The 14,339-nt window shown below is 50.7% G+C and overlaps 3 protein-coding genes across 4 annotated transcripts; all 3 read left to right on the plus strand.

Moving 5' to 3' along the window:
• Positions 1-2,280: 2,280 nt before the first annotated feature.
• Positions 2,281-5,763, plus strand: LOC117860381 (succinate dehydrogenase [ubiquinone] iron-sulfur subunit 1, mitochondrial). 2 transcript variants are annotated; one of them, XM_034743656.2, is made up of 2 exons: positions 2,281-3,050; positions 3,813-4,438. In XM_034743656.2, the coding sequence occupies exons 1-2, from the start codon at positions 2,368-2,370 to the stop codon at positions 4,189-4,191; spliced, it is 1,062 nt and encodes a 353-aa protein (XP_034599547.1). In that variant the 5' UTR covers positions 2,281-2,367; the 3' UTR covers positions 4,192-4,438. The 2 variants fall into 2 exon arrangements, with proteins under 2 accessions (XP_034599547.1, XP_034599548.1); XM_034743657.2 differs by lacking the exon at positions 3,813-4,438 and adding an exon at positions 5,315-5,763 and having other exon boundaries at positions 2,285-3,050.
• Positions 5,764-7,111: 1,348 nt separating this feature from the next.
• LOC117860384 (photosystem II reaction center proteins PsbY, chloroplastic) lies at positions 7,112-8,030 on the plus strand. Its single transcript, XM_034743659.2, has one exon. It carries the CDS (start codon positions 7,293-7,295, stop codon positions 7,884-7,886), a length of 594 nt encoding a protein of 197 aa, XP_034599550.1. The 5' UTR covers positions 7,112-7,292; the 3' UTR covers positions 7,887-8,030.
• A 3,603-nt stretch (positions 8,031-11,633) lies between these two features.
• Positions 11,634-14,072, plus strand: LOC117860382 (uncharacterized). Its single transcript, XM_034743658.2, has 3 exons — positions 11,634-12,389; positions 12,505-12,723; positions 13,709-14,072. The coding sequence occupies exons 1-3, from the start codon at positions 11,715-11,717 to the stop codon at positions 13,754-13,756; spliced, it is 942 nt and encodes a 313-aa protein (XP_034599549.1). The 5' UTR covers positions 11,634-11,714; the 3' UTR covers positions 13,757-14,072.
• Positions 14,073-14,339: the final 267 nt, after the last annotated feature.

Below are 14,339 nucleotides of genomic sequence, written 5' to 3' on the forward strand. Positions count from 1 at the left end.
CAACAATGCATTCTGAATTATTTCTTATGGCCTCTTTGCAGTCTTGCTCCTGAAGTCCTGCTGCCGTTGCTACTGAATGCTGCACTGCAGCCTGCATGGCCATGTTCATGATCTCATGCTCTTTGAGCCACCTTTACCGTGCAATTACTGGAGTGAGCTAGGGCCAGAGACCAACGAGCAGTAGCTCAGCGGCAGTACACAGACCACCCATAGCTGGGGACGGGAGGGTACAGCTACAGTGCCCCCCATTACAGGGGGAGCAGGGCAGGATCTCCATGGATGAGGACCAGCTGCAAGGACCAAAGATTTCTTTCATGGCGGCAACTAAGGCCCGTAGTAGGGCAACCGGAGTTAACGCCCTCACTTCAATGGATGCGGCGGGTCGTACTTGCCTCTGCCAGCGTCCTGCTCTCGCAGATCGTCGTCAAGGATACGATCGTAAACTGAGGGCACGTTTGCATCCCTTTACCGTGCCTGGCTGGGCAAGGAGAGCGAATCGGACTGACGTTTGGATGAGTAGCTGAATGAGAGCAGAACAGTCTGCAATTCAACCGCCTGCCAAAAAGTCGTCTAACGCTCTTTTCAGAAACAGGAAAACATACCAGTACAGATAACAGATCCTTAATGCTTCAAAAAAAAAAGATAACAGATCCCTGTTTCAGAGCATTGCTCGTTGCTCGCTTCCGATCAAGGAAAAAAAAACTCTTATTTGCAGCGATTGCTGGAACAGGGGATGCTGTGAACAGTAGTCTATCATGACCTCCCTAATATTTTTTGATAAAAAAATATTATGGAAACGTTATTTTAGAGCGACAAAACAGTCATAAACAACATGTTATCTTTTCGAAGAAGAAACAACTACTGTTGGCATTTCCAGTAACACGGGCCTTCGATGGGCTGCAACTGCAATAAATCCCGGCCTTTGGGCTTACATGATCACAATCTTACTTGGGCCACCAGTAACCCGCACTAAACGAAAATGCATTGTTTATGGCCCATTCTTCATTTCCATTGCTCCCTCTCCCTTGCTTAAACGGGACCCATGATCTAGGGCCCGTTTATTTCCGCTTATAAACGTCGCTTATTTCCACCGATTCTTACCGCTTCAGAGATTTGAACGACAAGAAGCGAGAAAATCTTTCCTTAGATTATAATTCAAGCATGGCTAGGAGAAGGTATCCAAACAACACCCTAATATTTCTCTTGAAAGTGTTTGAGCAGTTAAATTCAACCACACTGTTATTTTTTCCTCAACCGCAATCTTTATTGTTACTGAACAAAAAATAGATCATAATTAGGCGGAGCCACCCTATAGGTGGGGTGGGGCGGCTGCCCCAGCTACGGGTTCCCTTCCCCGTTGCCCCCTACACAACCGTTCGTGCGACTCGCGAACGCATGGAGGCGGAGCAGGAGAGAGGCAGGCGGTGGCACAACTCGTGCGGCTTCCGAGCAGGAGCAGCAGCGAGCCTAGTGTCATGGCTGTGTAGCGCGGCGGTGGCCTGATGGAAGGAGAGGAGGAGCAACCCATGCGTCAGGCATGGCCTCGGTCGTGAACGGAGGAGGACGAGGCCGACGGCGAGTTGGCAGCAGTAGCACTTCCAAGATTGGCATTGTCAACCAGAAGACCAAAACAAATGGTATTGTTAATACTAGTCGCCATTTTTTGATTTAAAATTTATGCAATTTAAACATTTCTCCAGAAGTAAAGTATAATTTTTATGCAAATTTCAAGAATTATCTTACAAGTTCGAATACCAGTACAAGTGGGAGCCGATCAAACCCTCATGGAAGCGGCAATGCCACTCGTTCGACTGCAATGTTGTGGATGATATACCCTGCACTTCTAGTTTTAGCACCTATAATCTTTTTTTTTGCTCCGTCACTGATCACAAATACTTGATGGCTGCTCATTTATCCAAATCATTTCAGTAAAAAATGACACTTTATTCCAAAAAATTTCAAGAATGACATCAAATCCAACAGAAAGTGAACGAAGAACCGAGAAAGAAGATCAATAACTATCCAAATAGTTTGTAAACAAACTCTAGAAAGTCCTTTTCTTGACCAACTTTGCTTTGTCATCTTCCTGAACGGCCCACGAGTCGTCCACATCTCCCCGCTCCCACCCACAAAACCAGGCCGAAACCAAACCCCTCCTGGCCCCACCTGTCATCCTCCCTCCCCCAACCCTAGCACCGGCATTCCGATCCCTCCCTCCCCGGCCCCACATGTCATCCACCCATCACCCACCTCCCGTATAAATACCCGTCCGTGCCACCAGGCCCAAGCCCACCACGCGCCCCCCGACCTCCCAAAAAAAGAGGAGAAAAGGAAACGCCCCCCCAAATCGGAATCCGCACGCACCCCATGGCCGCCGCCGCCCTCCTCCGCCGCTCGCCGGCGGCGCGCGCGCTCCTCTCGCCGTCCCTCTCGTCCCGCCTCGTCGCGTCCAAGCCCCACTCCTCGTCCCCCGCGCCGCCGCCGCCGCCGTCGTCGGCGAAGGCGGCCGCCCCCAACGTGAAGACCTTCTCGATCTACCGGTGGGACCCGGACTCGCCGTCGACGAAGCCGCACCTCAAGGACTACCAGATTGACCTCTCCGACTGCGGGCCGATGGTGCTGGACGCGCTGCTCAAGATCAAGAACGAGCAGGACCCGTCGCTCACCTTCCGCCGCAGCTGCCGCGAGGGCATCTGCGGGAGCTGCGCCATGAACATCGACGGCGACAACGGCCTCGCCTGCCTCACCAAGATCTCCTCCGCGTCCTCGGCATCCACGGTCTCGCCGCTGCCACACATGTTCGTCGTCAAGGATCTCGTCGTCGACATGACCAACTTCTACAGCCAGTACAAGAGCGTCGAGCCCTGGCTCAAGCGCAAGGACCCGCCGCCGCAGGAGGGCAAGGAGATCCCGCAGACCAAGGCCGACCGCGCCAAGCTCGACGGCATGTACGAGTGCATCCTCTGCGCCTGCTGCTCCACATCGTGCCCGTCCTACTGGTGGAACCCCGAGGAGTACCTCGGCCCAGCCGCGCTGCTCCACGCCAACAGGTATGCCACCACCAGTCCACTAACCCTGAATGATGTGTGGTGGATCTGTCTGATTGTTGAATGGGGTGTGATTGATCGGTTGGAAGTCATGCTCTGTTGATCATGAAGTAGTTCTAGTTGGTGTGTTCTGTGTAGATTGTTTGATGCAGTTGCTAGCGTAGGTGTGGGAGCCTGGAAATGATTGTGATCCAGGTGGATTGGTTGTTGGTCTGATGTTTTGATGAATCATTAGATCCTTGTGTGTGATGATCCTCTGTTGTCTTGCTTGGTAGCAGTAGCACCCAGGACAAGCGGTTAGATCATAATGATTGGTTGGCTGCTGTAACTATCATCGGATGATAGTTGCATCACAAGTAAAGGAAATGTGTTAAATAGGCATCTCTTCAGAAGATCGCTTAGACATCTTTAAAGGAGTCGTGGTTCCTAGCATTGGTCTGGTGTTTAGCTTATGAGTTGCAAACATGTCTCAGCGTAGAAATTAAATTCAGATATGGTGGATGGTTTAGTGATTCTATTCCTCTTAATTTTTTTTGGCAGTGGAGTGCTAACCTTTCTTCCAGTACAGAGTGTGCTAGTTTCACCCTTCATCTCTGTTAAAATTGTGGATGATGGTCTACCAAATTTAAGATGCTAAAGTCGGTCCCTGTGGATTTCTTTTTTGCTAGTTGTTTCCCCTGAATGATAGTTGCCTAATATGATTAATCTTCCTTTGTTGTAAGCTTTAGGATGTTGCTAAGTCCATGACACGTTCACCCTTTTTAGGCTTCCGCTGTGGGGGACGCTTATCAAACCAAAACCCAACATGTTCATGCACCTTCAAGCTCGAGGATATCATGGAATTGCAGAGAAGAGAAACCTGCTGGACCACAAACGTAGATTGCTTGCAGAAAAATATGAGCTAAGAGGAAAGCTTTATAAGTCTGTCTGTAGGGACCCTGATCTTCCATTGGATATGCGGGAAAAGTTCCGCTATAAGTTGTCAAAGTTGCCAAGAAATAGCTCCATGACACGCCTTAGAAACCGCTGCATTTTCACAGGCCGCTCCCGTGCTGTCTACAAGAAATTCCGCATGTCCCGTATTATGTTCCGCACATTGGCAAACAAGGGTGAACTGACGGGGGTTAAGAAAGCATCTTGGTAGAAGTTAACAAACCGGTAGAACAACGCGCTAGCTCTGCAGTAGTCCAGCTAAATAAGGTTGTCTACATGCAATCTTTCAGTGTTTGATCCCTGAAACTGTCTTTAAGGTTTCTGACCAGCAGCCAATTTTATTTGAACATTTTTGTTGAATCAGTGTACTGTACTGTTTTTGTGCCTATTCAGCAGTTATGAAATTAAAGGCTTGGAACATGTTTCTGAATGCAGAAATGCTTATTGGGTTATCTTCATACTTGGACTCATGAATTTGCTGTTCCTGTTTCTTTTGTCTGCTCACTCTTCCACGATGCTAGTGAAGAAATTACTACTTCTCTCCCAAGCATACCTCTTGTGCTCTGAATGATTGTGAACATTGCATGGTTGGGTACTTGATATCTTAAACCTGAGTGAAGTTGCTTGTGTTGTGAATTTTTCAATTAATGTTGCTTGTTTTAGTGTTGTCTCACAACTTTTATTCTACATTCTGGACTAGTATTTTAGCAGCCAGTTCTGCATTGTGTACTCCAACTTATTATTTGATTGTACCAGGATTCACACATTAGCTGTTCATTTCATCTTATTGATTAGATCCACTTCAATTTAGTTGATGTTCAATTAGATGTCTTAGTTTAGTTAATAGGATGATCTGTTTGCAGCTAGAATAATCGGTATAAATGATGCTTGGTATACGATATATTGCATTCTGAGATTCTGTAGTCAAACTGAGACTAATCAAAATGAGTTAATGGAAGTAATTTGGTCTTAACATTAGGCTCCATGATAAAGTGTCTTTGAAACTGTTATCACCTTTTTGGTTATAAATTGTGAGCAAGTGCTTAACTGTTATAATAAACTGGATTTTTCGTAAACAAACATCATCAATCTTGCTACATCTGTATATGTTACAAGCTGCCATGTAAGTAGAAACTAAACATTTAAGTTGAAGAGGTTCAAGTTCAAGAAAGGTTATTTCACTTATTTTTGTGTTCTCCAGTGCACACTTATCTGCAATGGAGCGTTTCTATTGCTTGTCCCTTTGGTCCAGTTTGAAACTTTGAAATTGTGGTGTGTTGTTATAAATGCTTGTTGCCATACCATGATTGCGCCAACGTGCACTGTTTCTCCAGGTGGATACAGGACAGCCGCGACCAGTTCACCAAGGAGCGCCTGGACGCCATCAACGACGAGTTCAAGCTCTACCGCTGCCACACCATCAAGAACTGCACCCACGCCTGCCCCAAGGGCCTGAACCCGGCGAAGCAGATCGACACTATCAAGAAGCTCCAGATCAACAGCTAGAAGCGATCATGCCATGCCGTCCCTTCAAAACGAATTTGGAACAAAACTGTGAAAATTTGCGATGAACATGCCTTTTTGTTTTGCCTCGTGGTCGTTACCTGACAAATAATTCCCGCTTGGGGCCTCCACAGGTGGAGGTAGCGTAGGGAGTGAATAATTGCTACCGTGTTCATTTTTATGCTGTATCTAATTTGGTCGCTTGCGTTACATTGTATGCTCTTATGGATGCAGTCATTCATGGATGATTGTCATTGATTTTAATATTGGTTGCACATTATGGAATTGTGTTTGACCTTTTGAGTTTGAGATTTACCTTTTTAATTATCGAGCAAAGTCATTATCTTGTGAACGTGTAGCATCTCCGGCTCAGCCAGAATCTGTTTCACGCTGGGCTCACAACCACCGGGCCTTAGAAGTATTTGGGCCCGCTCAGCCGAAATATGAAGTATCTTGGTTTTAGCTTGTCCATGGATGATGGCGCCTCCTAAAAAAGGGTCCTCTCCTCTGAATAAAAATCAACTACAACTGCATATACTGTTGATAGACTCTGACATGTGGGCTCCGCAGCTACCATCAGAAAAAAGAAGAAGAAAGAAATCTCTAGAAAAGCCTTGCACTTTCTTCTCCCGTCGTAGGATAACAGAACGCCTTCTAACGTTGCGTCGCCGCCGCCATCGGGACGCCCAAACCCGCAGGTCGGACGGACCACCAGACCCCCGCCCTCCCGCTCGCGCGGTCCAGGACCTCAACAGCGAGTGCGTATCCCGCCCCGTCCTTTCCGGCGATGGGCACGTCCACCATGCCGTCTAGCGCCAAGAGCGCACCGCCGCGTGGCCGAGGAGGAAACTGCACAGGCCGGTCAGCGACGGGGCTCAAATGAATTATGCAGTCTTGGTCCCGTAGTTTGAGAGAGAGAGATCTTGGTGCCTATAAATTATAATTCAGTTGATCAACATGTTATCACCCCCAATTATTGATATATACTTAGTTTTCACATGTATGAACTGATGACAGCCCTACACTACATATTTCCCCACAATTTCGTCAACATGTTCCTAATGTATGAACTGATGACAGCTCTACACTACATGTTTCCCCACAATTTCGTCAACATGTTCCTACTGTATTTTTCTTTAACATGTCCAACCATTCGAAACAGGGTTCTTTTGGTAACGAAGGTATCAAATTATATTACTACTATATGATTGAGAAGATAAAAAAAAAGAAACATCATGTAGCTGCCGCTCCAAGTAATACTAAAAGTTTTAGGTTATGACTAATCCCTGTAAGCCACGTGCCAAATATGTTTTCCATGCTACGAGATTGTGAAATACCAAAAGCCGCATATGTAATTGCCCGGATCATATGAGCAAAACCGACACTCAAAAAACAGATGTCGAATAGACTCGTCCTTATGATAAAAACAACTACTTAGCTAGATTATTGCGGCACATTCTAGAGCGACTTATTCGTTCATTTTAGATTTTTCAGAACATGCAATTTGCAAGCTTCCCGGGTTCCCCGTCCTCTTGTTTGAGTGTTTCCCTGTTGTGTTCATGCGGGCCCCACCCCGGTGCTCCCCGGCCAATGGCCTTGCGTATCGCAGGATAAGGCACCAATCCTCGAGCACACACTGGCCGCCTCCCACCCCGCGCAGATAAGCCCGATCCCCGATTCTAGAAACACGGAGGAGCTTGCTCTTGCCATCGCAGATAACGCCGAGCTCGCCAAGCATCGTCGTGCCTCCGCCTGCCGTCGCTGCCCTCGCAACAACTCGCCCAGCAAAAAGCAGAGGTAGAAGCTTCCATGGCGACCATAGCCACGATGGCCTTGCTCAAGCCCGCCAAGATCGTGGTGCGGTCGGCGCTGCCGCCGTCCACCAGCGGCGGCGTCTCGCTACGCAGCCTGGCGCCCAAGAAGCAGAGCGCGCTGGCGGTGTCGTCGTCGCCCGCGGCGGCGGCGATGGCGGGCGCCTTCTTCCACGCGCTGGCGTCGTCGGACGCGGCGCTGGCGGCGCAGCGGGTCGCCGACGTGGCGGCGGCGGACGCGGGCAGCGACAACCGGGGCCAGCTGCTGCTGTTCGTGGTGGCGCCCGCCATCGGGTGGGTGCTCTACAACATCCTGCAGCCGGCGCTGAACCAGCTCAACCGCATGCGCAGCCAGGCGGTCATCGCCGGCGTGGGCCTCGGCGCCGCCGCCACCGCCGCGGGGATGGCGTGCGCGCCCGAAGCCTCGGCCGCTGTCCAGGACCTCGCCGCGCTGGCGGCCGCCGCGGCTGCCCCCGCCGACGACAACCGGGGCCTGCTGCTGCTCATCGTCGTCGCGCCCGCCATTGGGTGGGTTCTCTTCAACATCCTCCAGCCCGCGCTCAACCAGCTCAACCGCATGCGGTCCGACTGAGCGAGCTCTCTTGCCAAGCACCTGCAGTGCGTGTGCGTTCGTGTGTATTAAAATTAAGGATGGTAGTAACGTGAATCGCGGTCTGCGTGCCCTGTGTTTCGATGCAAGTTCTTGAACAAATGCAGTACAGCTCTTTCTTCTCCATTTGGTTCTTGCTGTCTTGCTGACTACATCTTCGTCTCCGATGTCATGTCTTGATCAGTTTACTATACGAATCTTTACTCTGGTGCATCGAGCACAGACCCGTCCGGAATCCCTCGTCGGCGGCGAGCAGCAGCGGAGGAGCCCGGCCATGGGTCGCTGCTGGAAATTATCCTGTGTAAGGGCTACGGGCCTCCGCGGACGAAAGCGCGAGTCCGGTAGTTGGGCCTCTTTTAGGCCCAGAAAACGATCGTGCTCAAGGTTCTCAGATTGAGCCTCTCCACCGTTCCTTCTGGATCTGACGCTCCAGATGACCCCGGGCCTGGACGGTAACTGAAAAACCGTAACACTCCTCGCCGGCGGTAGCACCGCCATGTAAACGCGCTACCTGTCCATCTTGTTCCTCCCCGCACCTCGTATCACCGTCTCGGCGGCGCGGCACCATCCTCGCCGGACCGGCGACCTCTCCCCTCCCGCGCGCTTCGCGCGCGCACGGCGGCCGGCTGGCATCCTCGCGGCGGCCACCTTCGGGCTTGTTCGCTTCAGTTTATCAGCCGGCTTATCAGCCACCGAACAGTGTTTTTCTCTCACAACAAATCAGCCGTTTCAACTTTTCAGCCGGCTTATAAGTCCAGCCGAACAGGCCCTTCTACGCCGGCACCAACTTCACGGGTCGCCTGAAACGTTACCTATCCGCCGAGCTGACTGACTTCCTCTATGATATTGCTGTAAGTTCACATAAAAATTGGTCACTTCGTACTCGAGAATGCGCTGAGCACAAAGCGATCATCAGCACGGCGTTCGCCTTGACGAGGAGGAGGGCCTTGGCCAATGGCCATGGTAACGGTACGTGTCGGTGGCGGATGACGCCTCGCTACACGAGCGCTGCCTGCCCACCGACGCACGGCGTCGCCAGCGAGGGTTTCACCGAGTCATTTTGAAGAATGCGGGCGTCTAAATGTTAGCAGCATAGTTTTCGAATTTCGATGGACATCCATGCTCAGGCGCTCGCTCGCTGGCCGTGTCGCCGGCTACGAGCGCCAGCCGAAGAGCCTGCTGCCCCCGCGGCGAGCACGAGCCGAGCAAGTCCAGGAGAAAACTGCGGCGGGGCGGCTCCTCTGCTATAACAGGCCGCAGCGAAGCGTGGGCTAAGGTGTTTGGGCCTCCTCTAGGCCCATGAAACGCACAAGATCCAGCCCGCAGTCTACAGATCCAACGGTCCAGGGACCTCGACCCGGGATGGTAAATGAAACCCCGGCCTGGTCGCTGGACTGCTGCCCAGTGCCCGCCGCCGTGGCCGCGTGCCGGCGCGCTCCCCCTACACGGCGCCGCCGGCGTTCGTCTCCCTCCATCGGCGTCACCATGGACCATGCCGTCGCGCGGAACAGCCGAGCATGTACCAGCGCTCACCTCCGCGGCGGCGTCCGACGCGATCGACGCCGTTGCACAGCCGTCAGCCGGCACCTCCACGTACTCCTGCGTGGCGGCCTTCGGCGTCGCTGCGATGGTGCGGCTTGCTAGTAGTACCCAGGTGCCCCTGCGTGCTGGTCTCTGCGTGACTGCATCGATCGGGATTCGAGAAGAGGACAGAGGAGGTAGGAGGCAAGGACAGTGGACGCAAACAGGGAGGCGGTCAGGGTCAAAGCTCTTGCATGCGTGCGCCTTGACTCGCGTGCTCGGCCTTGCCCGCCTGCGCGTGGCAGCCGTCGGCGTACGCTCGCAGGCTCGCAGCTCTGCTGCTGCTTCACTTACGCTGCGCCTCTCCTCTCTTCATCACTCTTGTCGTGCCCGAGTACAGGCTTGTGTGTGTGCAGGCGCACGCCGCCTCTCCTAACATGGGGGTGTGGTACTGTAACCTGCACACTGCACAGCCTGCCTTTGCAACTTTTAACAACCACCTATCGTGCGCCTGCATTGACCCCTTCATCAGATCCTAGGTTAAACTTTAACCCTCTTATTCAGACGCCAAACAAAAAAAAAACTAAATGTATGAGTTAATTACGCAGGTAATAGATAATTGGTGGTAGGAATCCATTAATCCTGATTAATCCATGTTCAACACATTAACACACCTAGTGTTAAGTTTTAACCAAATAGAGCCTTTGGAATAGAATATGATAATCTCATATGCTGTTACCCCCTGCGGCAATTTTTTCTTGAATCTTAGTGCACGCAATCAGTGTTAAAATTTGACTATTGATTTGCTTCTGTGTACCAATGGTTGGAAATCTATGTCTGTCTGCCTTCATCAGCGTATTATTAATATATATAGGCTAGGGATTGAGCAAGAAATAGAATTACAGGGGGGTGGGGGGCGAGCAAATTAGATCATTGGACTTTCTTAGATGTAAGTGGTCAGATAATTCATGCAAGTTGATCGTAAGCGCAAGGATTTTCAGTTAATGATACATCAACGCTTCAGAAGAGCTTGAGGAGCTAGGTTCTATTTTCAAGCAATCTAAATGCTTTTGCCATGATCATGCATGGCGAAACCATTTATACATCGTTGGTACAGTGCTTGACTTGCGATCGTGGTTGGATGTATTTAGGCGCATAGTCGTTGGTACAGTGCTTGACTTGCGATCGTGGTTGGATGTATTTAGGCGACACTATGCGGTTCCACGACATTGGTTGAATACCAAATCAACTGTCCACATATTTTATTTTGTCACGATTTTCTATCAACTGTCCACATATTTCATTTTGTCACGGTTTTCTTTCTCCCATGCTGATTAAATATTTTGTTCTTGCGTCTGCCATTTCAAAATAAATGGTTTCATTTTGCAACATGTTGTGTTCTCATAGTTATTTAAAGCTATAAGTATAATTATAATTAAAAAATTATACATTTTATGGTGTAAGGTTTTTCAGTTTATGGGGTGGGTGGCCCTAGCCACCCTTCCTGCCTTCGCCACTTTTATGCTCTAGTTGATTGTAAATGCAAAGGATTTTTAGCTGGTGATTAAATAATGTTTTGGATAAGAGGATTGCAAACTGGTTCCACGTTCAAAGCGGTGTGGATGGCATGAGAGACTGAAAGAAAATGGGAGAGATCGAAGCTGGAGAGGTAACCTGCATCTGGAAAAAAAAAAGTCAAAGTTAGTACAATGCTTGAATTGCGATAATGATTGGATATATTTGAGTGTGGTCGAGATATCAAGTCATACCTAATGTGTAATTCTATGCACCAAATCGTAGATCGTCCACATATATTGTGTCTCGTGTCTCGTACCATCCTACATACTTGCAAACCTTCTGATCTTTTTACTCACTCATATAGTATAATTTAAATTACGAAAAATCATTTGATCTCTCACTGAAACGTGCGATTTCCCTCGCCAATCAAAGTCCTTGACAAGTTGCATCTACTGATCCAACGACGATGATGTGATCGTCTACCACCACAGTGACCTATCACATAACCCCCGTGATGCCCTTCAAACCCTTCCCTTTCTACCCTTCCCCCATCGAGTACGATGGAAAGGCCGCAACGGGGGACACCGCAATCCGGCCCACCAATGGCCTCCCTCCACGTCAGCCAACCGCCGCCACGTCAGCAAAGGATCGCGGAAAAGCGCCTCGCCACCCCGCTTCTCGCCGCGGGAGATCTCCTCGCTTTCCCTCCAAACAGTCTCTCTCTTTCTCTCTCGTGCGCGACAAGGCGTCCTCGGGCGGCGTGAGGGCGCGATGGCGAGTGGCTGCGGCGGGCGGCGGGGGCGGAAGCCGAGGGCGAGGGCGCGGGGCAAGGGGAAGAAGACCAGGTACCTCAGCCTCAGCGATGTCCTGATTAAGGTGGAGGCGGAGGCGGGGACGCCGCCGCGGTCGCAGGAGGATGAGCCCGCGCCGGCGTGGGAGGAGGCGGAGGTGAAGCAGGAGGACGCCGGGGATGGAGGCGGCCAGCAGCAGCCGCCGCAGCAGGTGGAGCCGTTCGCGCTGCACAACGAGGCATCCACCCTGTTCGCGGCGCTGCCGGCGCCGTCGCTCTCCGACATCCTCGGCGCCTCCGCTGGCGGCGGCGACGGCGACGAGTCGCCCTCGCCGTCCGCGTCGCCGGACGGGGGTTCCGGGGGGTCGGAGTTGCCGTGCGCCCAAGAGGAGGACCTGGCGCGGCGCGCGCTAAGGGGCAGGGAGCGTTGGGTGTACTGCAGCAGCGGCTCCTCGCCGACGGCCACCACCGCCACCACGTCGTCGTCGTCGCCGTGCTCCTCCGCGGCGAGCACGGGCGCCTCGGTGCGGTCGCTGCTGCTCAAGCTGGACTACGGGGAGATCCTCGCCGCATGGGCGGACCGGGGGTCGCTCTACATCGGCGGCGGCGGCGGAGGCGCGGACAGCGACGCCGCGCCGGAGCTGGAGCTCAACGCCGTAAGTCTGTTCGCCTCCTCGCAGGCTCGCAAAGCCCCAGCCTTTCGGGGCTCCTCGTATCGTCCGCACGGGTTTCGGAGACACGGCTGTGATAACGGTGGCGCCGTCTGTGCAGGTGTTGGTGGAGGTGGAGCCGCCTGAGCATGCCGCGAGTGCGCCGCCACCGCCGGCGCCGGCGGCGTTCGCGTGGACCGCGGCGGAGACGGAGGCGGCGGGGCGCGAGAGGGCGGAGAAGGTGAGGCGATACAAGGAGAAGCGGCGGAACCGGCTGTTCGCGAAGCGGATCCGGTACGAGGTTCGCCGGGTCAATGCCGTCAAGCGGCCGCGGTTCAAGGTGACGACATCAATATCACTTTTCCGTTGATACGCCATTACTGATGAGTAAAGTAGCATGACATGAGCTGCCGTTTCCTCATTCATCACTGCACTATTAATACGCCATTAATTCATTATTGATGTGCCAAGAAATGAGTTGCTGTGATCTAATTTGTGGCACAAATACTGCTCTGGATCCATATTTTAACTGCAAGTTGATCGGAATTGGATTTTACTGCAAGTATAATTTTGGATACCTTGTGTCTTTATTTGTGCATGCATATACCTGCAGCTCAAACAGGATGCTTGAATTTTGCTAATTTCATTATGCGAGGGGAGAACTGTGCCCAAAGCATAGTCATTTGAGTTCCTATATGATCTTTTGTCCAAATTTCCTAAACAGAGCTTCTGTGGGTTGCATGGGTGCTGAAATGGTGACCCACTTTGTCGGTCAGGAGCAAAACTAATAGATTGCTCATGGTTGATGTTCCAGATGTTGTGATAGCTGAACCCCATAAAAATAATTTCCTGCCTAGTTCTAATACTGAATTGGTTCACTCAACCGTGAAACAGATGAACACTCCGCCCTGAATCCCTATCTAGTTGTGTGGGTTCACCTTCAGCAGAACATCAACATGCCTTTCTCATCGCGGCTTATTTTAAAGGAACATTTTAATGCTCACAATATGTTGTTCCTAAGAAGAATGCATGAACTACAGTGTCAATCCTTTGATTCAGGAAACCAAAACAGTGTAGAAATACTTCATCTTTTGCTTTGTTGCTAGCAACCACTCAGCACATAAAGCATGAAACCAGTAATCGTGATACCAAAACAGTGTAGAAATACTTCATCTTTTGCTTTTTTGCTAGCAACCACTCAGCACATAAAACATGAAACCAGTAATCGTTCCATTATCCCAATGTACTCTATACATTTGCTTCTTCGTTTGTTACTAAATTCTGCTCTGATCAAACAATGCATTTCTTGTGTTACCGAATTGCAGGGCCGTTTCATAAAGGAACATGAGGATATCAAGCTCCAGCCCACATAGCCCCCCTGGCTTCTTCCATCACCACAAGGATAGCCCGTGTATATACGGTTAGTTGCCTTGTTGTCTTATCCCAGTTATTCTGTATCCTCTACCCTGGGCAAGTTGCAAGCTTCAGGTGTAGATCAGTAGAGGCAAAGTCATATTTCGTAGGATGAAAATAACAGAACTTAAAAGATTGACCCATGAGGTCAGTGATCCAAGGCGATCTGTTCGTCGTTTCTTGATCTATCGTTTGGATTACTTGTTTGCAAACTGTGAACAAGGGCAATGTTCAGTTGGCCACAATTAGACTTTCCTCTCAGGAAGGGTTTGAGAATTTGATGTCTGAGCCATCTGATTAGAACAAAAATGGTCTGTGTTTCTCATATCGATATCACAGCATACGGGTACTTAGCACCCAGATTAAATGGTTTATACCAACAGTCGCTGAATCATGTAGTGTCTTGCAAAATACTGGTGCCTGTTACCGCTGGGTATTTTCTAGAGCTACTTCTGGTTTTGCATGAAGAGTCTGTTCATCGTTGCATCTTGCATTTCCAAAGGATCAGGCTATCAGTTCTGATTTGTCGAAAATGACAAGTGA

This window comes from Setaria viridis, chromosome 6 (assembly GCF_005286985.2).
Source record: "Setaria viridis chromosome 6, Setaria_viridis_v4.0, whole genome shotgun sequence".
NCBI classification, from domain to species: domain Eukaryota; kingdom Viridiplantae; phylum Streptophyta; class Magnoliopsida; order Poales; family Poaceae; genus Setaria; species Setaria viridis.

What these genes read in the sequence shown, in the direction of transcription:
- LOC117860382 (XM_034743658.2), top strand. Translation starts at nt 11,715, where the DNA reads ATGGCGAGTGGCTGCGGCGGGCGGCGGGGGCGGAAGCCGAGGGCGAGG. An exon ending in CGGAGCTGGAGCTCAACGCC is followed by an intron (nt 12,390 to 12,504) that starts GTAAGTCTGTTC and finishes CCGTCTGTGCAG; the next exon opens with GTGTTGGTGGAGGTGGAGCC. An exon ending in TCAAGCGGCCGCGGTTCAAG is followed by an intron (nt 12,724 to 13,708) that starts GTGACGACATCA and finishes ACCGAATTGCAG; the next exon opens with GGCCGTTTCATAAAGGAACA.
- LOC117860384 (XM_034743659.2), top strand. Translation starts at nt 7,293, where the DNA reads ATGGCGACCATAGCCACGATGGCCTTGCTCAAGCCCGCCAAGATCGTG.
- LOC117860381 (XM_034743656.2), top strand. Translation starts at nt 2,368, where the DNA reads ATGGCCGCCGCCGCCCTCCTCCGCCGCTCGCCGGCGGCGCGCGCGCTC. An exon ending in GCGCTGCTCCACGCCAACAG is followed by an intron (nt 3,051 to 3,812) that starts GTATGCCACCAC and finishes CACCCTTTTTAG; the next exon opens with GCTTCCGCTGTGGGGGACGC.